Source organism: Chrysochloris asiatica, unplaced genomic scaffold (assembly GCF_000296735.1).
Source record: "Chrysochloris asiatica unplaced genomic scaffold, ChrAsi1.0 scaffold00006, whole genome shotgun sequence".
In the NCBI taxonomy this organism is placed as follows: Eukaryota; Metazoa; Chordata; class Mammalia; order Afrosoricida; family Chrysochloridae; genus Chrysochloris; species Chrysochloris asiatica.
In genome coordinates this window covers 15,487,206-15,514,650 of record NW_006408524.1, presented here as the reverse complement: position 1 = coordinate 15,514,650, position 27,445 = coordinate 15,487,206, and the positions used below count along the sequence as shown (strand labels likewise).

At 39.2% G+C, this 27,445-nt stretch overlaps 1 protein-coding gene across 1 annotated transcript in view; it reads right to left on the bottom strand.

Annotated features, from left to right (window-relative positions):
• Positions 1-27,445, bottom strand: part of DPY19L1 (dpy-19-like 1 (C. elegans)) — a 116,065-nt gene that overhangs the window by 22,259 nt on the left and 66,361 nt on the right. The window contains exons 11-16 of the mRNA XM_006832270.1: positions 22,005-22,091; positions 18,492-18,551; positions 17,847-17,927; positions 13,619-13,720; positions 7,717-7,788; positions 6,188-6,237 (exon numbers count right to left, since the gene is read on the bottom strand). Coding sequence (XP_006832333.1) covers positions 6,188-6,237; positions 7,717-7,788; positions 13,619-13,720; positions 17,847-17,927; positions 18,492-18,551; positions 22,005-22,091 — 452 coding nt within the window. The remainder of the gene's footprint in view (positions 1-6,187; positions 6,238-7,716; positions 7,789-13,618; positions 13,721-17,846; positions 17,928-18,491; positions 18,552-22,004; positions 22,092-27,445) is intronic.

Sequence of the window (27,445 nt, the reverse complement as noted above, 5' to 3'; positions counted from 1 at the left end):
TGTTTTGTATTTTTCCTGTTGGTCTGTCTTTCAAGAAGTATCTTCTGTTCTTCTAGCAGCTCCATGCTGGTCTGCTTGTCCTTTCAAGTGGAAATTTCCACCTCTGAAGATTCTGGATGCTGTTCAGGATTCCACCTATAGTCTTATGTAATGCAGAGGCTCGGCAGGAAGCCTACTTCACTGGGCATGTTGTAGCTCCATTTTAGATATTCCAATCTGTTACAAGCAGAACACAGACTTACAGGCTTTCTGTGGTAATATTTCTGGCTATTCCTTTTTATATTTTATAATGGCATGCCAGGGAAACTAAGATTCAAAAGACAGCCAAGCATCTTAGCATTATTTCCCCCCTTTTCCCCATTTCAGCCATGTCTCAATCCCTGTATCCCAGAAACCTGTTGTTCCAAGGTTGTGCATAAATAATTGTTTTCCTCTGTCCCCTCTTAGCCCATGCAAACCTGCCTAATTGTTTTCTTATCCGCTTTGTTCTTCCATTGCTGTCCCCCTTCTTGTATACTGCCCCCCTCCCCAGCACCCAAACTATTCTGTATCTAATTCCCTGCCCTATGCTTCACTTTCGCCTCTTTCCCCTTCCTTTACTCCCCACATCCCAGCAACCAGCAAAGAATCCATCCCCCTTTAGTATGGGTTCTTTTTCTTAGTATTTTACAGTAGTGGTCCTATGCAGTAGTTCTCTTTATGTTACTGACTAATTTCACTCAACATAATGCCCTCAAGGTTCATCCATGTTATGTGGTGGCTTGTAGCTTCCTTGTTATTCTTCAAGGTAGCCTAATATTCCACTGTGTGTATGTACCAGAGTTTGTTTATTCATTCTTCAGTTGATGGACACTTTGGCTGTCTCCATCTTTTTGCTATTGTAAATAGCGCTGCTATGAACATTGGTATGCACATAATCTACTCGTGTTATGGCGCATTGTTCTTGTGGGTAAATACTAAGTAGAGGAATTGCTGGATCATAAGGTATTTCTATTTCCAACCTTCTGAGGAAGCACCACATTGCTTTCCAAAGAGGTTGGATCCTTTTGCAGTCCCACCAGCAATGCAAGAGTGTCCCAGTCTCTCCACATCCCTGCCAGAATTCACTGTCCTCTACATTTTTGATCTTTGCTGTTATTGCTGGTGTGAGCCAATATCTAATTGTTGTTTTGATTTGCATCTTTCTAAGGGCTACTGATCGTGAGCATTTCTTCATATGTTTGTTGGCTGCCCGGATCTCCTCCTTGGTGAAGTGTTCATGTCCCGTGCCCATTTTTAAATTGGGTTATTTGTCTTTAGCTTGTAGAGGTGTTGTTGTATGCTGTGGAGTCGGTTCCAACTCATAGCGACCCTGCACAGGGTTTCCGAGGCTGTTAATCTTTACGGGAGCAGAACGCCTCATCTTTCTCCCGCAGAGCAGCTGGTGGTTTCGAACTGCTGACCTTGCGGTTCGCAGCCTGATTTATAACCACTACGCTACCATAGTAGTTTCCTATATATTTTCAAAATAGGTCCCTTGTCTGATATGTCATTGAAAAAGATTTTTTCCCATCTGTGGGTTCCCTTTTTACTCTTCTGGTGAAGTCTTTTGATTTTTATTTATTTATAAGTTTTTAATTTTTAGTATGTCCCACTCATCTATTTTGTCTACTTGTGTTTGTGTACTTTTCAAAATGTTTGGTAGTCTGTGTATTCCCTGAATTAGTGCCCTCACATTTGTCCCTATTTGTTCATTGATGGCCTTCATTATTCTGGGATTCATATTTAGGTCTTTAATCCATGTTGAGTTGGTTTTGTATAAGGTGTGAGGTGAAGGTCTTGTTTCAATCTTTTGCATATTGCTTTCCAGTTCTGCCAGCACCATCTGTTGAAGAGACTATCACCTCCCCATGCGATATGTTTAGGTGTTTTGTCAAAAATCAGTTGGCTGTATGTAGATGGGTTCATTTCTGGATTCTTGATTTTGTTCCATTGGTCTATGTATCTTTCATTGTACCAGTACCAAGCTGTTTTGACCACTGTAGCCGTGTAGTAAATTTTGAAGTTGGGGAGTGAGCGGTTTCCAACCTTATTCTTCTTCTTAAGCAGTGCTTTGCTTATCCTGGGTCTCTTTCCTTTCCATATAAAGTTTGTAGTTGCTTTTTCCATCTCTTTGAAGAATGTTGCTGGAGTCTGGATTGGGATTGCATTATATGTGAAAATTGCTTTGGGTAGTAGTATTGACATTTTCACAATGTTAAGTATTCCTATCCAGGAACATGGTACACATTCTTCCATTTTTGTAGGTTTCTTTTGGTTTCTTGTAGTAGTGTTTTGTAGTTTTCTTTGTATAAGTCATTTGTTTCTCTGGTTACATTTATTCCTAGATATTATATCCTTTGGAAGGCTATCGTAAATGGTATTGCTTTCCTAATGTCCTTTTCAATGCTGCCGCTTTTGGCATAAAGGAATCCAACTGATTATTTATGTTGATCTTATATCCTGTCACTTTGCTGAGTCTTCCAATGAGGTCTAGTAGCTTTTTTACTGAGTCTTTGGGGGTTTCTATGTATAGGATCATATCGTCTGCAAATAGAGTTTTACTTCCTCTTTGCCAATTTGGATGCCTTTAATTTCCCCGTCTTTCCATATAGCTCTTGCTAAGAGACTTCCAGCACAGTATTGAATAGTAGTGTTGACAAAGGGCATCTTTGTCTGGTTTCTGTTCGCTGAAGGAAGTCTTTCAGTTTCTCTCCATTGAGAGTAATGTAGGCTGTTGGTTTTGTATATATTCTCTTAACTATGTGGAGGAATTTCCCTTCAATTCCTATTTTATTGAGTGTTTTTATAAGGAATGGATGTTAGATTTTGTCAAATGCCTTTTCTGCATCAATCGATATGATTGTGTGGTTCTTTTCTTTTTTCTTATTTATATGGTGGATAACTATCGTTTTTCTAATGTTGAACCATGCTTGCATCCCTGATATGAATCCCACTCGATCATGATGTATTATCTTTTTGATGTGTTGCTGGATTCTGTTGGCTAGGATTTTGTTGAGAATTTTTGCATCTATGTTCATGAGGGTTTTGGTCTATAATTTTTTCTTTGTGACATCCTTCCCTGGTTTTGGTATGAGGGTTATGCTTGCTTCATAAAATGTATTAGGAAATTTTCCATCCTCTTCTATGTTCTGGAATAATTTGAGTAGAATATGTGACAGTTCTTCCCTGAATGTTTGGTCAAATTCACCTGTGAAGCCATCTGGGCCTGGACTTTTTTTCGTTGGGAGTCTTTTGAAGACGTGACCAATTTCTTCTTTTGTTATGGGTCTGTTCAAGTTTTCTACTTCACTGTGTATAAGTTTAGGTAGGTCGTGTTTATCTAAAATTGTATCCATCCCTTCTAAGTTTTCAAATTTGTTGGAGTACAACTCTTCATAGTATTGTGTTATTATCCTTTTGATTTCCTTTGGTTCTTTTGTGACATCGCCCATGTGGTTTCTAACACGTGTTATGTGTCTTCTCCCTCTTTTCTTTTGTTAGTTTTGCCAAAGGTCTGTCAATTATTTTAATTCTTTCAAAAAACCAGCTTTTTGTCCTGTTGATTCTTTCTATAGTTCTTCTGTTTGATACTGGTACTCTTGATAAAATGTTTAAACACTGTCACCTGATCTTTCTCCTTTTCTTTTTATGTTGTCCTTTGACTTCAGTGGTTATAGGAAGTAAGTTAATATTGTCACTCCCCTTCAAAAACAAAAGCTCTGATTCTACATGAATTGAACCTCAAGACGTCTGTTGGCTTTCTATTGTTATGTCTATAGCTGAGTGATTCTTGAAAAGATAGCTTTGTTTCTGTGAAAGGCTCTACTTTTTCCCTCTAGAACCGTGTACTATACACCTTTACATCCCCTTCTCAGGCCTCAAATGAAGAAAAATTCTGACACAGTATTTCAGAACCTTTTCCTTGTCCCTGGTCCTCAACTCAAATCTTTTGGGGATAAAAAAGGGCACTATTACAGGAAACTGTGTCTACATGAAACAAGGATGCTCTCAGGAGAATATGCAATAATGAATTCTTGGGTTGGCAGAGATTTAGATTTGAAAAAAATAACACAAAGCCAGATTTTAAGACAAAGCATAGACACAAATGAATTCAACAATAACTACTCTACAAACAAACAAACAAAAAAATCTCATGAAAATAGAATTAAAATTCTTTCATTCCATCCTCTAATCTTATACTCTCAATAATTAGGGATTTTTATCCTTCCAGACGTACATATTTTCAATATTGGAGCACACAGTTATATGACACAAACACATACAACACAACACATATACAAAATCTCCATGTTTTAACCAAAGGTAAACATCTTATATATAATGTTTTGTGACTTTTTTTTTTATCGAATAATGTGGTAGGGAACAATTTCCAGCATTTCACTTTACGACTGGGCCACAATGGAAACAAATTCCTTAGTAACAAGCATTTTGCTTGATTCCATTTTTCACATCACAAACAAGCTCCCGGTGATCATCTTTTCACACTATCTCTGCTTTCCTAGGACCATTCCGATAATGACACAGTTGCACTGGTGGAGCTGCTGGCTTAAAGGGCAGACCTATTCTTCATGTGTTCGGCTAGGTATTGCCAAACCACCCTTTTGGACCTATTTTCTCCCACCCTTGTAAGCACTGGAGAGAACTGATCTTTTTAATCTTGACAAATCTGGCCAATAAGGAGAGTTTTGTTCTACTGTGAATTCTGTTGTTACAAAATTGAGCACCTCATCATGTATCCAGCCATCACATGGGAAGTGACATGATGGCTGGATACAGGCACATGATGCAAATGATGGCAGACACTGAGAAGGAATCGTACAGGGTGTGAGGGTGGACAACACTGAGGACAAGACAAGGAATCCACTCTGAAATGATGGTCAAAAGTTGCTTATTGAAGAAGGTGACATTTAAGCCAAGGACTTAGCCATGCAGAAAGCCACACTAAGGGAAGAGAGACAATAATGGGTCTAGGGAACCATTCCAGCAAAATTCCCGGGCAGGACATCATGCTGCATGGCTACAGAACCGAGAGGAGGTCCACAGGATCCACACAACACACAAGGTGGGGAAGCGAGAAGGTAAACTTCTTGTTCTCTGAAATGCCTCTTTGTGTACTTCACTCATTTTTCGAATGGGTCTTTACCATCTTCTCATTAATTTGTATGAGTTTTTAATATGATATATATTCTTTATCATACATTGCAAATGTTTGCCCCTCTTCCATTTAAATTTGTCCCTTTTTCTTAATCTAACAATGCTTACTCCATCTTTAGTACACTTTTCCTTCTAGCTTATGGGTTTTATGTCATCTACCTTAAAATAGGAGTCCTGGTGTGGCGCTGTGGGCTAATGCGTCAGATTGCAAAGTCGTTTGAACTGCAAGTTCAGGGCTTCAGGCTCACCAGCTGCTCATTGGAAACCCTATATAGGGTTGCTATGTGTCGGAATTGACTCAACGGCACTTCACAAAAACAACCTTAAAATAAAGACGCCTCATAGCACAGTGGACTATGAGTGAACTACTAGCCACAAGGTTAGTAGTTCAAACTGACAAGTCGCTCATCGGGAGAATGAAAAATGAGGCCTTCTGCTCCTGTACAGATTTACATCCTCAGAAGTCCTCTGCAGGGTCGCTGAGTCAGAAATGACTGGGTGACAAACAACTCCCATCAACAACCACAACCTTAAAAGAAGATTATAAAAACATCTTCCTGGGATTTCATTTCAGTACAGTTAAATTTTTTTCTCTGTCTGGAATTTGCGCTGTATAAAATGATCTGGATCCATCTTTGTATTTCTGCCCTACCATTCTCTAATAAAAACAGTCTATTGGTCCTGAAACCCATCAAAGAAGAATGCATTTTCCATGACAGACTGAAGAATGAAACTGTGTCCTTCTAGTGTAGCCTATGCACAGGGCTTCTGCCAGACTGTACTGATAACACTGGAGGTCTCAATGAGGAATGTGTGCTGTGTTCTGCAGATAGGGAATGATGAGAAAAGCAAGGAAGGGGAATGATAATCAAAAAGATCAATTACCAAATGCCGAGGGCAGAACATGTAAATATGAACTAAATGCAGTGTAAATGCCTGTGTTTCATAGATTAAAAAAGAAGTTTATAAGGATTATTTTCAGCATATTTACCTTATATGTGTTTGCTGTTTAAATAAGGCACCCCACATATCACTAATAATCTGTAAATAGATTTAAAAATACTTTAGCAGTCTTGGGAAATGCAAAATTTTTACTAAAACAAACTTTAAAACTTTCCATTAGAAATAAGAGAAGTATAGAAATATGAGAACATTCATGAAATATTTAACACCATAATCTTATATTTCTACAGTGTTTGATCATATCTAACTTAATACCCAACAATCCTGTAAGGTAGCTTTTTTTTTTTTAAATCTTTTTTGCTAATGGCATGCAGGCTCAAATGGATTAAATGATCTTTGTGAAGATCATAATCTCTTAGTAGTTACTAAGAACACAGGTCTTCCAGTTTCAAATTCACATTCAGCACTTCTTCCCATCATGCCACGGTTGTTGGCAATGCACCCTCTTCATTATACATCCACAAAACGGCAAAACTGGCTCAGTGGTTGAGAGCCACAGCTGTAGGCATCTGACAATGCATCCACAACCTTTTCATACACAGCAGAAACGAAGAGGTCACCTACTCTGAAATCCTATATACAGTCCTGACATTTTTCCCCCAACACTTCGGACAGGCTTACATGCAGCCCCGGACAGAACTATCCAAGCACTACTTGAATCTGTAACACTTTGCTGGCCATTTCCTATTCCCTATTCTGGACCCTTCTGGAAGTCCAAAGTCTTGTCTTCCAGAATTGGCTAGACTTCTTCCTGAGGAGTCTGAATGAGGCCAATCATATTTTCAGGTGACAGGCTTTAAAATATCTGTAATGATTTATCTGGGCAAAGCAAGTTGTTATCTGGGAGCCCACGGTCTCTTCAATTGTTTCTTTCAAAATAACATCACTATGAAAACCTGAGCCATCCTGTGATAAGTCAGGTTTTGTGTCACTTGGCTGGGTCAGGATTCTCAGTGGATTGGCAGTAAAGATGCAGTCATCACCCCATGACGTGATCTAATATAATGTAATGAGATCTGCTGTGAGCAGCCAATCAAGTAAAAGGGAGTTTCCTCAGGGGTGGAGCCAGCTTCCAGTATATTGGACACTTGGGCAAAGCCTGGTTGCCTTCTGCTGGGTCTGGGTCCTACATCTGGCTCATCATCCAACTTCCAGTTCATTTTGACTTGAGCCAGTAGCCTGCTCTATTGCCTGCCGATCTTGACAGTCGTCAGCAGCCTACCATCTTACCTGTCTGGCCTGCCTACGTGTTGTCTGACCTGCAGATCTTGGCTCATCTGACCCACAGACTTGTGAATTGTCCATCTCTACAACTGTGTAAGCCATTTCTTTGATATAAACTTCTCTTTATATAGAATCTAGCTTGATACAACCTTTTCCTGTATCTATTTTATACTATCCGACAGCAGAGTATCTTAAAGGCTTGTGATTGTGAAGAAAGCAGAGAATATATTTCATTAAGTACATATAAGAAATTATATCACATTAAGTATATATAATTATGTAACAACAAGGACATGGTTTATTACAAGGAAGAACTCCTAAGCAATAACATACCTTTCTAACAATTGCAATAAACACGACAAGAACCACAGGAAGCAGCAAGGTCTTGGTATACCTCAATGGAGTCTGAAATTCAGAGAAATGTTTTGTTAAGGGGGAAAGATTATTTTAGACAGACAAAAGTTCATTTAAGGTAATGACCTAAGAGAAGCTTTTAAAAAGTGTAAGTAAAGACATAGAAGCATTCATCCATCTAGGGTCCAACCTACCTAGTGTCTCCTACAATAAAAATGAAGGTGTATGCTCCTCAGAAACAAACTTCCCTAGAATGGAGAGTTGGAAATACTCACAAATACAATTCCCAAATGCTTGTAAGTATGAAATAGGGTGGTTAAGTTTTTGTCCAAGACTTGCCTAACTAGAGATTTAATAATAATCTAAGATCAGTAAAGCTCCTTTCATAAACTTCTCTTGTATACTTTGTGGGGAATATGAATAGATACACACATACAAACACACATACATTCAGTAACAAAGCTTTGTTAACACTACAGTCCTCTGATCCTCTCATTTATTTAGGCCAGTCTTGGAAAACGTTGGTTTAGAAATTTCTACTGTCATTTATTTGCTTTCCACAACTTCTCCTGTTAGAAAAATAAACATATATTATTGAGTCCGCTACTATCTGCCTTTCTAAATACTTTCTTTAAGAGAAATCCAGCCTCCACCACATTAAAAATACCAGTGGTAGTTACTTCTACAAAGTATACCAGAAGTAGCATTTTCTGATTTTTACACTCATTATTCCATGTTGTTGTTGGGGACTATCGAGTCGATTTTGATTCCTAGTAACCCCAGGTGACAGATGAGAATTGCCCATGGAGTTGTCTAGGCTGTCATCTTTATGAGAGCAGATCACCAGGTCATTCTAAGCAGAGCTGTTGGGTGGGTTTGAACCAAGCACGTATCCACTGAAATACCAGAGCCTTTAAAGCTATTACTAAAGAGAGAATCTTTAGATAATATTATTCTAAACTCTGGTGTTGTGGGATTAAAAAGACAAGAAAGAAAGAAAAGACCAAAATGGATGCCAGAGGAGACTCTGAAACTTGTTCTTAAACATAAAGTAGCTAAAGTGAATGAAAGAAATACTGAAGAAAAAGAGCTAATGAGAAGAATTCAAAGGGCAGCTTAAAAAGACAAAGTAAAGCATTGTAATGAAATGTACAAAGAACTGGAGTTAGAAAGTCAAAGGAAAGAACATACCTAGTATTTCTCAAGCATAAGGAAATGAAGAAAATAATTCAAACCTCCAGGTGAAATACTGAAGGACTTGAATTATGGTGTTGGTGAAGACTGTTGAGTGTACCACGGACTGCCAGAAGAACAAACAAATCTATCTTAGAAGAACTATAGCCATTCAGAATGCTCCTTAGAAGCAAGGATGGCAAGACTTCGTCTCACATACTTTGGATATATCACCAGGAGGGACTGCTGTTGTTAGGTGTCATCGAGTCGGTGCCGACTCATAGCGACCTTATGCACAGCAGAAAGAAACACTGCCCGATCCTGGGCCAACCTCACTATTGTTGCCACGCTTGAGCCCACTGATACTGTCACTTGGCCAATCCATCTCGCTGGAGGTCTCTTTTTCTCTGACCCTCCACCTTACCAAACATGGTATCGTTCTCCAGTGACTGGTCCCTCCTGACAATATGTTCAAAGTATGAGAGACCAAGTTTGGCTACCTTGGCCGCCAAGGAGCACTCTGGCTGCACTTCTTCCAACAAAAATCTGTTGGTTCTATGGGTAGTCCTAGGCACTTTCAATATTCTCTTCCAACACCACAACTCAAAAGCATCAATTCTTCTATGGTCTTCCTTACTTATTGTCCAACTTTGCATGCATATGAGGTTATTGAAAATATCATGGCTTGGGTTAGGCGCACCTTAGTCCTCAAGCTGACATCTTTGCTTTTCAACGCTTTAAAAAGGTCTTGTGCAACAGATTTGCCTAACGCAATACGACATTTGATTTCTTGACTGCTGCTTCCATGAGTGTTGATAGTTGATCCAAGAAGAATGAAGTCCTTGACAACTTCAATCTTTTCTCCATTGATAAGAATGTTGCTTATTGGTCCAGTGGTGAGGATTTTTGTTTTCTTTACATTGAGATGCAATCCACACCGAAGGCTGTGGTCTTTGATCTTCATCAGTAAGTATTTTAAGTCCTCTTCACTTTCAGCAAACAAGGTTGTATCATCTGCATATCGCAGGTTGTTAATGAGTCTTCCTCCAATCCTGATGCCACGTTTTCCTTTATATAACCCAGCTTCTCAGATTATTTGCTCAGCATACTGGCTGAATAAGTATGGTAAAAGAATACAACCGTGTCCTACACCTTTCTTAATTTTAAACCATCCAGTGTTCCCTAGTTTTGTTCGAACAACTGCCTCTTGGTCCACGTACAGATTCCTTATGAGCACAGTTAAGTGTTCCGGAATAATCATACTTCATAATATTGTCCATAGCTTTTCAGGATCCACACAATCGAAAGCTTTTGTGTAGTCAATAAAGCACAGGTAAACATCTCTCTGATAATCTCTGCTTTCACCAGAAAACCAAAAAGGACGAACATGCTCAGGAGGGTCTAGTCCCTGGAAAAGGATATCATGCTTGGTAAAATAGAGGGTCCGTGAAGCAGAGGGAGACCCTCAATGATACATATTGACACAGTGGCTACAACAATGAGCTCAAACCTAACAACTGTGAGGATGGTGCAGGGCTGTGTAGAGCTTCATTCTGTTGCTTACAGGAGCACAAGAAGTTGGAACTGACTCGACAGCACTTAACAACAAAAACAACTTGGGCAAAATATTGAATGATGCAGGAAACATTAAAAGAAGATGGAAATAATACAGAGTCATGGTACCCAAAAGAACAGGTTAATGTTCAACCATATTAGGAGGTAGCAGAATACAATCAAAAAGCAATGGTACTGAAAGAAAAAGTCCAAGCTGTACTGAGACACTGATGTAAACGAAAGTTCTGGGAATTGAAGAATATCAATTGAGATGTTTCAACAAATGTATGGACTACTGGAAGCACTCACTCATCTATTCGAAGACAATTGGAAGACACTTTCTTGGCCAACCATAGAAGGCAGTCATATCTGTGAACATTCCAAAGAATGGTGAACTGATGGAATGCAGAAATTATCAAAAAATATTAGTATCACACAGAAATAAACTTTTGCTGAAGATAATTTTAAAATGACTGCAGCAGGACATTGGCAGGGAGCTGCCAGAAATTCAAGCTGGATTCATAAGACATGGAACTAGGAATATCATTGCTGATGTCAGATGACTCTTAGCTGAAAACACGGACTACCAGAGAGATGTTCACTTATGTACTGGTGGGGGTGGTGTGCTGTGGAGTCGGTTCCGACTCATTGCGACCATGCATATGGTTTCTGGTGCTGCAAGTCTTTATGGGAGCAGAAAGCCTCATCTTTCTCCTCAGAGCAGCTGGTAGTTTCGAACTGCTGACCTTGAGGTTAGCAGCCTAACTATGAAAAGGCATTTGACAGTGTGAATCATAACAAACTATGGATAACACTGTGAAACATGGGGATTTCAGAACACTTAATTGTGCTCATGAGGAATCTGTACATAGACCACAAGGCAGTCATTCACACTGAAGAAGGGACACTAGTGGTTTAAAATCAGGGTCCTATCTTTTCGCCACACTTCTTCAATCTGTGTGCTGAGCAAATAATCCGGAGCAGCTGGACTATCAGAAGAAGAACACAACATCAGATTTGGAGGAAGGCTCATCAACAATCTACAATCTAGAGCTGACACAAGATTGCTTGCTGTCTTGAAAAGACTTGAAACACTTGCTGATAAAGATGAAGACTACAGCCCTCAGTGAGGATAACATCTGAATGTATATAAAGAAAATAAAAATCCTCACGACCGGATCAATAAGGAACATCATGGTAAATTCAGAAAAGACTGAAGTTGACAAGGATTTCATCTGTTTGGGATCCATAATCAATTCCCATGGTCGCATTCGAGAAATGAAAAGCAAAGATGTCACGTTGAGAAGTGAGGTGCGCTTGACCCCAGCCAAAGGTCTCTTTAATCGCCTCATATGTATGACTAAGTTGGACAAAGAATAAGGAACACTGAAGTAGAACTGATAATGTCTTGGAATTATGCTGTTGGTAAAAAATACTGAATAGACTGGGGACTGCCAGCAGCATGAACAAACCTGTCTGGGAAGAAATGTAGTCATAATTCCCTTAGAAGTGAGGACAGTGAGACTTCGTATCACATACATTGGGGCATGTCATCCGGGGAAACCATCAACTTGTAGTTCAAGCAATTTTGCAGTCTGGTGCATTAACCCACCACGCCACACCAGGACTCCCAAAACTTACAGCCATTTACCTACAGAAGCATGATTTAACGATGGGGATAAAGGTGATAGAATAATATGAGTTGTTATATGTGCAGACAATAAAGATACAATGGAACTATTAAAACATGATGGACTACCATCATCTCAGGGACTAATAAAAAAGGGCGAAATAATGTTGCCACCAAGTAGACTGACTCACAGAAACCCCATGTGTGTCATGGCTTATTTTGGGGAAGCTGATGGAACCTCCAACCTTCCTGGTAACAGTAAGCTCAGGATTATTCTTAGTAGAAGGAGGCTAAAGATATTACGTTGTCATTATTAAGTGCCATCGAGTCAGTTCCAACTCATAGCAACCCTTTACAGGGTTTCCAAGGAGCAGCTTGGTGGGTCTGAACTGCTGACCTTGCTGTTAGTAGCCCAAGGCTGATCCTACAGTGCCACACCAGGACTTCAAGGATATTATATAGAAGTATTAATAAAGTGATAACAATTAGAATCAATGTACTATGACCCACAGCTCAGCAGTTGGAGCCCACCAGCTGCTCTGCAGAAGAAAGATGAGGCTTCTATTACCAAAAAGATTTACAGCCTTGGAAATTCTGTGCAGGGTGGCTATTAGTCAGAAGAGACATGGTGGCACTTAACAACATTTAGAACAAAATGACAAGGTCCTGAGGTACCAACAGTTATATACAGAGGACAGGATTTTTCACAAACAATGCACCATGGAAATAGCACACTCACACACACAGTAGGCTGAGGGAGGAGAAAAAATATCTCTACACAGTACCATGGGCCAGTTTAATCCACACTTATGAACAAAACAAGTGAGAAAATGAATGTCATGATAAATCACTGCCCCGGGGGTGGTATTAAAAATACTGAACCAAAGTAGCTCATAAAGTACTGAAAAATAATTTTATTGATGTAAAATATCAAAGCACATTCCTACGTATTATCTCATTTTGTCTTGACATTGTTTATGGCATACTTCTGGAAACCAGTAAACTCTGACAGAAAGAATGAGGGTCCCTTGTTCAAGAACATCAAGCAATATTTCAGGCTATCTACTAAACTATTCTCTGGTTTCCTTCTAAACATCTCAGCACAGTTTCAAACAAGAAAAATGCTGGTATGAAAAACCTGCACTCAATCATATTTTTAAAGTGATGCAATCACTCAATTGAACAACAAAATGAAGGGCAATGTGAGAGCCCGAGAGCTTTGTCATTAAATTAATGGCCATCTTTGAAAAGTGGCAACTTCCTCTGAGTCTACTCATCCAGGAACTACTGCTCGCCTCTATGCATGCTTCTAAGTCATCAAATGAGAAAAGGCCATAGGGCTCAGGGAACTGTACTAATAGTGTACATATAAACGTTTTCCTTAAGCTGCCAGATTTCCTTTTATGTTTCAAAGGGAGATAACAGCACACAGAGGGAAGGGTCTGAAATCACAAGAGCACTCTTTATGGAAAAACAAATAGACCTTAGGGCACAAGGAGAGAAAAACCAGGAATCACATCTTACCTCCTTTTCCATAAAGTCAAACTCTGCGGCACAGGTATACAATAGAGTATCAAAATCCTTGTAACTGAGGAATTTTGATGTTAATAAGTTGCCGATGTGAGCCTAGTAAGAAATGGAATGAGTTAATACATTAAACTACACGTTGCAAAAATGCCTATCCTTAATCTTAATGTGATCTAAAAATAGCTTTGTCTATACTAGGAGCCCAGTGTTGCCACACAGGGCATGCTTTTGAGAAAGAACAAAGTGCTTTCCCCTCCAACTTCACAGTTCCCCCTCTTTCTGCTGATACTCTGAAGGCTCACCCGCATCCTGCTCACTGTACTAAAGCTGGTGACAAGCACCATAAAGTATCTTTGCAGGAGCAGCTTGGTTTAGGTTCAGAACTATATATAGGCTGCCTACCAGAAACACATTTCAGATTCAATAACACAGTCAAAGGATGGATAAAGTATCCAGGGCAAACAGTCACCATAAAAGATGGGAGACACACATGTACCAATTTCATACCAGACCACAGACACTTTCTGAACAAAAAGCATTACTAGAAACTAAGAGGAAGCTTCATAATGGCAAAAGGGCCAAACCATGAAGATGAAGTAGCGATTATCAACGTACACTAGAGCACCAAAATAAATAAAGTAAGAGCTGACAAAATGAAAAACAAAAATAGATCATTCAATAGTTATAGTTACAGATCTTAATGTCTCATTCTCAATCACTGATAGAAATTCTACAGAGATATTTAGTAAGAGTATGCGCCCACAGTCCACTACTATCAAATCCATTCCAAGCCACAGCAACCCAGTAGGACAGAGCTGAACTGCTCCTTAGGGTTCCTGAGGCTGTAAATCTTTGCGGGAACTGACAACCTCCTCTTTCTCTGACACAGCAGCTGGTGGGTACAAAATGCTTACTTTGCAGTTAGCAAAGTATTCCAGCACCCCACTGGGCTCTTAAAAAGGGTGTCAGACCCCCTGCCGTTGACTTGATTCCACCTCACAGAGACCCCATGGAAGGTTTCTGAGGCTATAAATCTTTATGAGAGCAGAATGCCTCAACTTTCTCCTGGGGAACTGCTGGTGAGTTTGAACTGCTGGCATTGTAGTTAGCAGTTCACTGCTTATCCTACAGCACCACCAGGACCCCTTAGTATGGTTACTGTTGTTGTTATGTGCCGTGGTATCATTTCCAACTCCTAGTGACTTTGTATAGGGTTCTAAGGAATGGCAGGTGGGTTTGAACCGCTGACCTTGCAATTAGCAATCCAGTGCTTATCCAACAGTGCCACACCAGGACTCCTAGAAAGGGTATTGTTGGTGGTGGTGGTAGTAAGTGTCCTGGAGTCAGTTCCAACTCAGAGACCCTATATAAGGTTTCCAAGGAGCAGCTGGTAAGTTTGACCTGCTGACCTTGCAGTTCCAATCGACCTTGCAGTTTAGTGCTTATCCTATAGTGCCATACCAGGACTCCAAGAAAGAGTATTGTTGTTGTTAAGTACCGTCGAGTCGATTCCGACCCATAGTGACCCTGTACAGGGTTTCCGAGGAGCAGCTGGTGAGCTTGAACCGCCGACCTTGCAGTTCAAACGGCTTTGCAATCTGGCGCATTTACCCACGGCGCCACACCAGGTAGTTGCCTTAAAACACACTATCAAACAGTTTGATCTAAATGACATTTACAAAACATGTCGATCTGACTTAACAACGACCCTATATAGGGCTTCTGAGGAGTGGCTGGTGGGTTTGAACTGCCAGCCTTGTGGTTCGCAGTCCAGTGCTGATCCTATAGCACTATACCAGGAGTTCTTTATAAAACATAATAAACAAAACTGTTTACAAATGTACACGGTACACTCTCTAGGATGGATGATAGAGTGGGCTATTAAAAGCTCTTTAAAAATCACATTAAAAATCAAAAGCAGAAAGAAATCTGGAACATACCCAGATATTTAAAATTAAACAACACGTATCTAAATAACCCTTGGGTTAAAAAATAATTAAAAGGAAATTAGGAAATATTTGGAATTCGGTAAAAACTAAAACAAAATATAACAAAATGGGCAAGATGGAGCTTAAAGCAGAGCCGAGAAGAAAAATGTAGAATTTTAAACACTTGTATTAGAAAAGTCTCAAATTAGGAGCCTAAGATTTCACCCTAAGAACTCAAAATAGAAAAGCCCACCATCTTAAATGCTACACTCTGTTGAAAGAACAGATGGTTTTCAAAGCTACCGGAACTCATTGCTGACACAGTCGGATATAAGTCAAATTTGCCAAGTGGAAATATCTTAGCCATCGTGTTTGGCTTATCAGGTGTCTACCCAAGAAGACTGCTGAAAAAGGCAGGGGTGGGAAACGAAGGGTATATGAGAACTACGCCTAACATTCTCAACAGACATGGATGGGTAGAAAACACTACTTAGGACCTGGGTGGCCTTGCCACTTTATTCCTTGACCAATGTTAAAGCCAAGAGCTTACAAGCTAATGTCCTCGGGTCTAGGTTACAAATTTCTATGGATTGGCAAAGTGGGCTCAATGCATGGCAACAACTCTGAGGTTGGCCCAGGACAGGGCAGTGTTTCGTTCTGTTGTGTATCGGGTCGCTATGAGTCACTACTGACTCAATGGCACCTAACGCTAACAATAAAAAAGCTAATATTTATTTGAACGTAACTGTTTCTATAGCGCTTTTGATGGTCCTGGTATGTAACATGAGGCAGTAAAATGAATGATGACAGTCATTCAAAACTAACTGAAACCTGAACTGGTCTGCCTACTCTGGTGAGGAAGCAGGTTCCGTAAGCCTGGGACTTGGGCTAGTCCTGCATCCTAGAGGACGCCTTCACCATACAGCGCTCATCTACCAGTTACTTCCAGACGCCTTCCCTGACCCTCCAGCACTTCATACTGGATTCTTTACCGCCTTCATTACACTGGCCCACTAGGCAGCATCTTGTTGAGCTTTATGTCTCTAGCATGCAAACAGGTACAGGTAGAATGGAATAAATAATAATAATAGCAAAAACATTTTAGGCTCTAAACAAAGACCCTTTTAAAATCTCTCCAAAGTCGGAGATCACCTACTTAGTACCCCAATTGTTCTCAATCTTTTTTGAGCAAAACAGTTCCCCTGCTCATATGAACCCCTATACAAGTGTCCAATATGTACGAAACTCTAGGACCGAGAGACCCTAGCAGTGGGCAGGAGAGGGCACAGACCCCATGTTAAGAGTCCTTGGCAGTCCTGACACTTCACAGAATCCAGTTTCAAAACTACAGCTTTAATCTACTACAGAAAGAAGGAAATTAACCAATACAAATACATTACAGAAAGAAATATGTGGTTTACTCTAGTTAATTTTTCATGTTGACTCTTGCATTGCTTTGTTTTTAATTAAATCTTTCACAGGCTCTAGACTTAGGATGTGTTTATTAAACAATTAAAATGGAATAGTCAAAGCAATTATTGATATGAAAAATCCTTAAAGTTACAAAGCAAAATTTGTCTCATTTTATTTTCTCTCCTATCTAATGACAAATGAGAGAGAAAAAAAAAATCTGAATATGAGCAACTTGGATTAAGTTGGCAAATACTGAAGCCTTTTTGAAGTTCCTATTATGGTACTATAGGATAAGCACTGGACTGCTAAACACAAATTAACTGCAAGGCTGTTAGTTCAAACTCATCAGCTGCTCCTTAGAAACCCTATGCAGGGTCACTGTGAGTCAGAACCAACTCAACGGCACTTTAATATCTATTACCTATAAAGGCTTGTAAGTCAATCACATTCAAGCATTCAACAAAACAGGGGGTGGGGGAGGAGGGAGAATAGTAGGATTACATATGATTCTACAGTTTATGAACCTCCAAAGATGGCAACTTTATCTTTTTCAGAAGTGAACTGTAAAGAAGCCAGATAAAACATAGTTACACAGACTTGAAAATTTGAGCTTAAATCTCTAGTGCTTTCTCGCTATTAAATTTAAAGGGTTTTGTTTTTTTTTGTGATATAGAAGGGTCAATGTAGGAATTAGTCAAATCCTTTTGGAGAAGAGTGACCATACTCATAGTCAGTACTCTCTTCATATAATAAAATAACAGGTGAACAGACTTCATCCGGGAAATTGGTTCATATGGCGGCACTTCAATGACTCAAACAATTCAGTCTTAGCTTATGTGGTTCTGTATCAGGTCTTTCAAGTATAACCAAAAAAATTCACTTACATCATCTGCGATGCCAAAGATTTTAGATGTCAAAGACTTAAGTATGACAGTTCCAAATAACCAAAAACATCCTTGGATTACCTACAAAATAAAAAGAGAGACAGAAAAAACAAAACTAAAATAATTTGGTATTTCCACTGCTTAAGCCATTCCATGGACCTAGCCTAAGAAGGGAAATATAAATGCTTTACTCATGCATGAAATAAATATCCCTATATTCAAGAGAAGGTGCTAAAAATGTATCTTAAATTAAAATACAGAATGTTCCTCCAAAATTAAGGGACAATAACTAAAAATAAAAACATACATATAATCTTATTGTCAAATTAATACATATTTTTAGGAGATTTATATAGCAATTGCAGTTAAGTTACCCTTTCACTAATAGTTTCTTATCCATACACTGCTCCTCAAAAGAAACATGAATAACCAGCATAACTGGAATTTTTAAAGTACCTATGGAGTATTATTCTTAACTTGCTTCACGAAAAGGGCAATTTGACACAATAAAATTGAGCCTTAATATATTAATAAACTGTTAGATCCCCTAGAGTATATAGACTATTTCCTTAAGATTAATACATTAAGGCCAATGATATATTTTAGAGAAGGAAAACTTATGTTTCAAAATAAATTGATTCCTACCCATAAACCAAGATCAGATATATTTATTTTCAGCAAATGTGGTTTCATTGCCAACACAGCCTGCATAGAAAAAAAATAAGAGTAAGAGTCAATACCTGAGATGTCAATTTAAATACCAAAAAATTATTTCAATAGTAACTCTCAAGAATCTAAAATGCAGCACACTGTTGATTTTCCAAGTAGCAGCAATGCTAATTTATACGTTCACTGATTTTTAAGAAATGCCCTATTATATCCAGAGAGTATGTCAGTGAGTGATCTTTTAAAGTTGAAAACAGAATCATCATATATCAATTTCTGACTAATTTTACATATTTGATTTCTAGATGAATTTTGCATATCTGATTTTTTAGGTAAGAAATAAATTAGCTAGTTTTCAATTAAGCATAAGATTTTCCCTTAAGCTAAAAACACTGACCCTTAGAGTAATACAAGAAATGAGATTGTAGTGGATTTACTAAATACTTCTCTCTGTCAAAGCAAGTCTTTCCAGGTCCACAGATTTGCAAAGCATATTACTTTTAGGGGTCTGTATCGACTTCAGAGTTGATAAAAATATGGTTGGAGATCAAAATAAAAATACTTGAACCCAAAGAAAACTTTTCAGACATTTCTGAACATATGAGAATACAAAATTCGGTATTACCCATGTTTAACATGATAATTACAAATGTATGTTTACTACACTGTTGTTGTTAAGCGCCGCCGAGTTGGTTCTGACTCATAGCAACCCTGTATAGGGTTTCCAAGGAGCAGCTGGTGAGCTTGAGCCACCAACCTTGTGATTCAAACCAACCTTGTAGTCTAGGGCTTTAGCCCACAGCACCACACCAGGATTCCATATGTTAATAATACCAAAATAAATGAAATATATGCAAATATGTTTGGTTCATATTTAACACACACCAAGGTCTCAAGTGTCTCGTAAGGTAACTGACACACTACAGGTGATGAACTGAAGAGAAACGTTCTATAAAGCATACTTCTTGTTGTTAAGTGCCATCGAGTTGGTTCTGACTCACAGCGACCCTGCATAGGGTTCCCAAGGAGTAGCTGGTGAGCTTGAACCACTGACCTTGAGGTTGAAACCAACCTGGAGGGCTGGTGCTTATCTTACAGCACATAAGGACTCCATAAAGTATACTTAGTATACTTAGAATAGATTTTACTTCTGTGCAATATTCAATTCAGTGGATCTCCTGAACACAGGCACCAAGAGTAAGAGTTATCCATTTTTTACTGGGTAAACGCAGTGCTTTACATGTATGTGTATTAAATATGCTATTGTTGTTGTTAAGTGTTAGTGAGTCAGTTCTGACTGATAGCAACCCTGTATAGGGTTTCCAAGCAGCAGCTGGTGGGTTTGAACCGCCACCATGCAGTTAGTAGCCCAGTGCTTACCAGTGCCATATAATATTATCACATTTATCCATGAAAAGCTGAGTTTGTTGACTTCAAGAACTAGATTTATTATTCCCAAAGCAAGCCAGCAAGTATTTTCTTGTTTTGTTTTGGGGGATTTTTTGCTTGAAAACACATATGCTAACTGCTAATTCATGAAACTAAATATATTCAAGCCACATACTTGGAAAGGATAATGGCCCAGACTGGGAAGAAGACATATCCTATAAAAGTTATATTTCTACTATAGCCAGAAGTGACGTTCTATGAAGAGAATGAAATAACTATTTTTTACAGAACTCATTCAGTATATTCCTCATTTGAAAAAACAACAAAAAACCAACTATCAAAATGATGCTTACTTTCTAAAATCTTGAGAACAGGACATATCTTAGAAAACACAGTATTAAGTCAATAATGGGCATTTAAAAGTTAGCATTCAATTTTAATAAGCTTTCAGATGTGTCAGATTATAAAAGGCAAGTAAACAAATCTAGTTGGATCACACTTGGGAAAAACATCCTTTTGAATGTTACTTTCACCTTCTAGAAATATCATAATAAATTCCAAGCAAGTAATAATTCTCTTATGAGGAAAATGGGAATGACTACAATAACTAGCTTTCTGTTGGTTTCTTCTCAGGAAATGGATTACTGAATAAATACAAATCGAGTCCTGGTGTGGCTCTGTAGGATAAGAACTGGACCACAAGTTCGGTTTGAACCACACCAGCCACTTCTTGGAAATCCAAACAGGCTTGCTATGAGTCAGAGTAAACTCGATGGCACTTAACAACAACATTTATGTAACAGGACAAAGAAACAGGCAATCCCGAATTTGCTAATGGGTTCCAGAAATTAAGAAAACCAAAGTGCTCTGAGTCATTTAGATGATGATTCAAGGAGAATGAATACATCTCAGTTCAGCCTACCCAACAACATAGGCAATTTAGATATAAGAAATTATGTCTTTCTCTGGCAGGTTTGCCAAATACTGTAACAGTAAATCCTACTGTAAAATGATAAAACTACCTCTTAAGTCTTCAAACTTAGGGAGGAGCTGTGGTAGCACAGTGGTTATGAATCGGGCTGCGAAACTCAGGGTCAACAGTTCGAAACTACCAGGTGTTCTGCGGGAGAAAGATGAGGTTTTCTGCTCCCGTAAAGATTTACAGCCTCAGAAACTCTGTACAGGGTTGCTATGAGTCGGAACCGATTTCACGGCACATAACAACAACATATATCTGCACTGTAGGATAAGCACTCAACTACAAGGTCAGTTTGAACCACAAGGTCAGCGGTTCAAATTCACCAGCCTTTCCTTGGAAACTCTGTACAGGATCGCTATGAGCTGTCGACTCAACAGCACTTAACAACAACAACAACAACATATTATTTACAAAGTCATCCTGATAATGGTGGCAAGAGTCAGGTGACCTTTCATCATTTGCTCCAATCCCATATGACGGTTTCCCCATAATCTAACTGTGTTTGATAATGATTTAGCAAAATATAACTCAGTTCATCAACTGCCTAAAACCATCTCAATATTCCAGGCATACAGGCATGGGGGAGGCCTGGGAGAGGTACCTATATAGTCTCAGCCTCTGTTTAGGTAGAGTAATGAGAAAAGGAAGTCAGAGGGAGGAGAGAAAGACGAGAGCTCACAGGTATTCCTGGAATTCTGGGGCCAAAACTTCAAGCCATGGCTGTGGATTCCATGCCAACTCACAATGTCCCTACAAGGCAGAGTGGAACTGCTCCTTAGGGTTTCCAAGACTATAAATCTTTATGGAAATACTCAGCCTCATCTTTCTCTCTCAGAGGGGCTGGCAGATTTGAACTGCTGACCTTTCAGTTAGCAGCCCGATTCTTAACCCACTACGCCACCAAGGCTCTTGGACCAAAACTTAAGTGACTGAAAAGATGATGAAAGAAAAAGATAGGACAAAGGTGAAGAAGGTGCTATGTTTTTTTCTTTTATACTTGTAGTTGGAGATCCCACCAAATTTGGAAGGGAACACTTGCCGTACTCTTATCAATACAGAAGCATTCAGTAAGATAATGGAGAAGGTTCCTGTAGAAAAATTCCCCAGTAGCCCCAAATACTTACCCAAATAACTAGTAGAGAGGAAGCATAATAAGAAGTTAATAACATTGAGTTTCCGAACATCAAAACAAAACAAAGGGCAAGGGAAATCTGGAAAAATCCAAGAAAAATATAATTAGTGCACATAAAACAACAGCAAAAAATTAACATCGATTGTGATTATGAAAACTTTGCAAGTCCACTGTAAACAAAATTCAAATAGTACAAGAGGAAAGATACAATGGAAACTGAGCTCACTTCTATCCAACATTTTAACTCCTCACTGGTACCCACCATCAACAGTTTCCTCTGCAACTTCCCAGGAAGGAGCATGCATTATTCTAGTTTTGTATGTTTTTAAAAAAAACATACAAAATTACCACCTAAGTCATATTACTTCTCACTTTACTGTTATTGTCTCAGAGAACTAGCCCCAACCAATCTCTTTCCGTTTAATAGCTGGGCAATAACTTACGTGGCACACTGACTAATGCGATACACTGAAGTGGTCTCCAGCTTTGCTTTTTGTCCTGTTTGCTTTTCCTACTATAAACACTGCTAAGAAAAGCATCCTCTGCAACCTTCTTGGTGTGGTGCTGTGGGACAATGAACTGGACTGCAAGGTCAGTTTGAATCCCAAGGTCTGTGGTTCAAATTCATCAGCCATTCCTCAAAAACCCTACACAGAGTCGCTATCAGTCAGAAGCAACTCACAGGTACTCAACAACAATAATGACATAAATGTTAACTTACTGGTTAACTTACTGGTTAACTTACTGGTCTACTAAGCACCAGGCTGGAAATCTCAATCCACCCACAGCTGCCATAGACTAAAAGTCCTGCTAAACTATTTCCAGAAAATGAGCCAGTGAAAATCGTAGGGAGCACACGTGTACTCTGGCACACTTGGAATTGCCATCAGTTGGAACAGACTCAATGGAAATTCTCTCCATCGTCTTCACAAGTCCTACCAAACGATTGGGTGGGACCATACAAAGGATGTAAGGGATTCTAAAGTGGGGATTAGTCAGTTTTGCTGTTCTGTTGGGTTTAAAATGAACCATATCAGAAGCAGGAACAAAATGTCTGAAGACCATCAGGAAAGAAGTGTCACAAGTTTTGGGGTCTCAAGACCCATGCACAGAAAAGTAGTAGCGGCAGCAGAAATGGCTGAGACAGTCCACGGAATGAGTAAAGCTGAGTGTCCTCGGGCAGGAGGTTAGCTTGCATACCTGGGCGCCCTTTGGGCATTTATTTATCAACAGCGCTAAATGAGCTTGTAACACTTGCCCAAGTAGGAAAAAGGCCACGTGGCTGAGAAGGTGCGGACCAGAATCGCATCTGTAGTACATTGAGTAAAGGCGTTCCTGACCACAGAACTGCTGTACGTATCCTGTGTTTATCTTATCCTGAATTGTACCCTGTTCACTTCCCTAATAAACACCCTAATCATGAGTGTTGTTCATGAGTTCTGAGTGACCACTGCACTAGATTACCAAACCCAGCAGAGAAAGAGAGTGTTGTGGCAGGGGTGGGTGGTGTCAGAACAGGGTAAAGAGAGTTGTGAGGTTCACGTGGAGTTTGATACTCCTTCTTCCTTGTGTAGTCAAGAGAGATTGAGAGCTAGTCTCAGCATCTTTTTTACTATTTACTATTATACTGTTTTGTCCGAATTGTTTATTCCAATCAATGGCCACTTTTCTACTGGGTTTTGCTACTTCACTTAGAAGCAAATTGTATGACAGTAAGTAAAAAATATTGGTACAAAAACCCAGAAACCTTTATTAAACAAAAATATCAAAATGTGAAACTGCTGTTTTTCGACACATCCTCCAAGTGGTGTTGGTAGTGGTGCTAAGTGCCATGGAGTCAGTTCCGACTCATAGTGACCCTGTACAGGGTTTCTGAAGCTTCTGAAGCTTTTCAGGAGCAGAAAGCCTCATCTTTCTCCCATGAAGCTGCTGGTGGGCTGGAACCATGGACTTCGTGGTTAACAGTCCAGTGCCTACCCTGCAGAGCCACAAGACTCCCCCAGGGGGTGCAGTGAGTTATTTGTCATTACTAGCCTTAGTATTTGTAAGTCCCACCAAACAACTCTTTTCCTAATGGGTCTAAGTAAGAGCAGGTGAGGAAGGACAGTGATCAGATGATATGATGTGAATGATGGTTAACAGGGTAAACTGTGATTATGAAAACTTTTGTATCCTGAACATTTCTGACCCTGAACTTGTAGCCTACCAACTTCCCTCCTAAACCCCATAACTGAGTTGGCTGAGTTCTATGTGGTCATCACAATGAAATGTAGAACCCAGCTAAGGAGTGCTGTGGGAGAGATGGTTTGGCGCCATATTTGGTTCTCCATCTAGGGCTATCCCCTTGTGAAGGCAGTGTTATTTATACCGTCTCTCAAGCCCTTCCCTGAAGAACTCTACACTCTGAATTTGTATCACGTTAAAATGGAAGTACTGGCATCCTAGAAGGACTCAAATCATATTCCTCTGAACTGTTCTTTAATTTAGGGAACAAAAAGAAGGCTAAAGGGGCAAGATCAGGGATGTAGGGGGATGAGGTAAGTTTTTCCAGAGAAATCCTTGTAAGACAGTCCTTGTATGAGCAGGTACACTGTCATGATGGGGAAGGAAAAAAAAAATCCTTGGCACAACTTTCTTGGCCCTTTTTTCTCCAATTCAGTTTTTCATTTTCTTAAATATATTCCTAATGAGTGCTCATCCTTTGTTTTTGAGAATGTTTATCAAGATTAACCTTTTGGGATCCCAAAAAGCAGTTACCATAACCTTCAGAGCAGACCTCTCTGCCTTGAATTTAGCTGATCCAGCAGATCCCCCCCAGAAGCCACTGTTTTGACTGGATCTTTATTTGAGAAGATACATTAATGATACGAAGACAAGAATATTACTGAGAGACCCTGTCAGCAGCCATCCACTGGTGGCAGAACCATGCTGAACCACGTTTTGTTTGGAATGAATCCATGCATGTACAAACTGGAATCCTAGTAGCAATACCTGTTGGCTTATCTTCATACCTACATGCAAGTTATACTGAAATTTCAGGAAGCAGTCCTTCCAATCTTAAACAAGATTTACCACAAAACACAGAAAGCTGGCATACACCCCAATTAATTATCAGAGACTAAAATAGAATACACCAAGTATAAGAAAGGATAATTATTACTTATCTCCAAGCCCATTTATGAACAGAGTTGTAAAACGCCTAACAAAATCATAGCAAACTGAATCTAGCAATATATAAAAATGATGCTTATCCAGAAAAGCAAGACTTCGTAATGTCGGAAAATCAAGTAATGTTAAGTGACCTCGGTAACAGACTGAAGGAGGGAAAAGAGCACAAGATCACGTAAGCAGACACAGACAAGCACGCGGTGAGACTCAGCAGCTATGCCTTTCTTTAAAAAGCACTCACAACCGAATGAGGGCATGGCCAAAGGGCACCGATGTCAATCTGAAGTAGCTGGACAAAATATGGAGTAATTCCAACATCTAAACTCATAATGAAAATAAGGGATGATCCTATTACACTGAATAAAATAGAAGCCATGGGTTCATACAGAGATAGACAGACACACAGACAGAATGTCTGGTGAAAACTGGGACGTTTTCATAGTCTCAAAGTATTTCCCCACAAAACATTTACTAATCAGAAAAGGAAAGAAATGTAATTTTCTATGAAGAAACAAGGCAAGCACCACCTTAAATTAAGTGATCAAAGTTAATGCAATTAGTAAGGAGACAAGAAAATAACCCCAGGCTACCTAATATTGAGAATAACCAGAATTAGTTTTGTGGTGTCTCAGCCAATGAGGAACTTCTTGAATAGCATCATAAGGGAACATCAGACAAAACCAAAGTGAAAGACATTCTACTCCACAAGAGAGCTCGTCTATAGTCTTTGAAAAAAAAAATCAATCAAGGTTATGAAAGTCATGGGTGAAAACTCAGTGCTTCCAGATTGAAAGAAGACAAGCAGAATCATGAGAACTTAAAAAACAAACAAAATCTGCTTCTAAACCAGTTTACTGGCTATAAAGGGCATCTTTTATATAATTAGCCCAATTTGAAAACTCGATGGTAGTACTGATGGATGCTAATTTGCTGATTTTGATGGTGGTCTTGGGAGTTCCGTTTATAGAAAGTATAAAGTCTTTCAGGGGTGATAGTTTATCAGGTAAGCAGCTTATTCACACATGCTGCAGAGAACACTTTGTAGCATAACTGCAAATTGGTTATAAGTTTGAGATTCTTTCAAAAGAAAAGCAAAATATAAAAAACAAAAATACCTCTTCACAAAGCAGGAATTAAAAGGGAATGTCCTTTAATAAAGACTTAAAAAAACTCTTGGCAAATGCAAATTCTACTACATACTCAATATGCATTAACAGCAACAACACTAACTTACAAGTTGATACATGGACCCTGGAGACGAAGAAGACTGGAAAGACAAATGTAACTACACCCACTGCTAACTGGTCTGGAAGGAATCACAACTGGAGCTCCTTGAGAGTGAAAGAAAAACATGGAACTCAAAATCATTTAAGAAAACACAAAAAAATAGCAGGGTTATTGGTCAGATGGAATCTGGTGGAACCCATAGAACCATGGCCACTGGACAGTGGACACCCTTCAGGTTGAGAACTAAATTCACCTCCATGGCTGAACTTCCAGCCAGACAACAGACAGGCCCATAAAGTGAACAAGTAGCACCAGGGAGATACGCACTCCTTAGAACAACCAACCATATGAGATCACAAGAGCTGCATTTGTCCAAGAATCAAGCTCAAATGGGGGGAAGGGGCAGGAAAGAAGGGCTAAAGCAAAGAGTAAGCACAGGAAGAAGTGAAGAGTGCTCTGCTCCATTAAGGGGAATGTAATCAATGTCACAAAACAAAAGGTGTGTGAATTGTTGAATGGACCATTTGCTCTGTAAATCTTCATCCAAAGCACAATAAGTAGTTTCAAAGAATCACACTGCCCATTATCAGAATTCCCGAGCAATTCTGTTCTGGAGGTCCTAGATAACACACTACATTGAAGAGGAAGGGGGATAGTATTAGAAAGAAAAACAAAGCTAAGCATGCAGAGACAGACTTGCTATTTAGAAAATACAGAGAACCTATAAATAAAGTATTAGAATAAAGAGTGTTTTTGCAAGATTACTAGAAATTAGACCACTATATAAAAATCAATTGTACTTCTACACACCAATAACACATATAATTCACCTCAAACACCATTTATAAGAGCAAAGCAATTGTACCTAGAAGCAAACCCAAGAAATAATTTGAAAAACCATTTATTAAAAATAGAGAAGCTCTTAAGTTTTAGAAGAAAACCATGATGAATATCGTGATGGCCTCTAAGTAAGGACTGAAACCACCAAGCAATGACAACTATGCAGGATGAGTTTCATTGTGCTTACTAAATTAATAC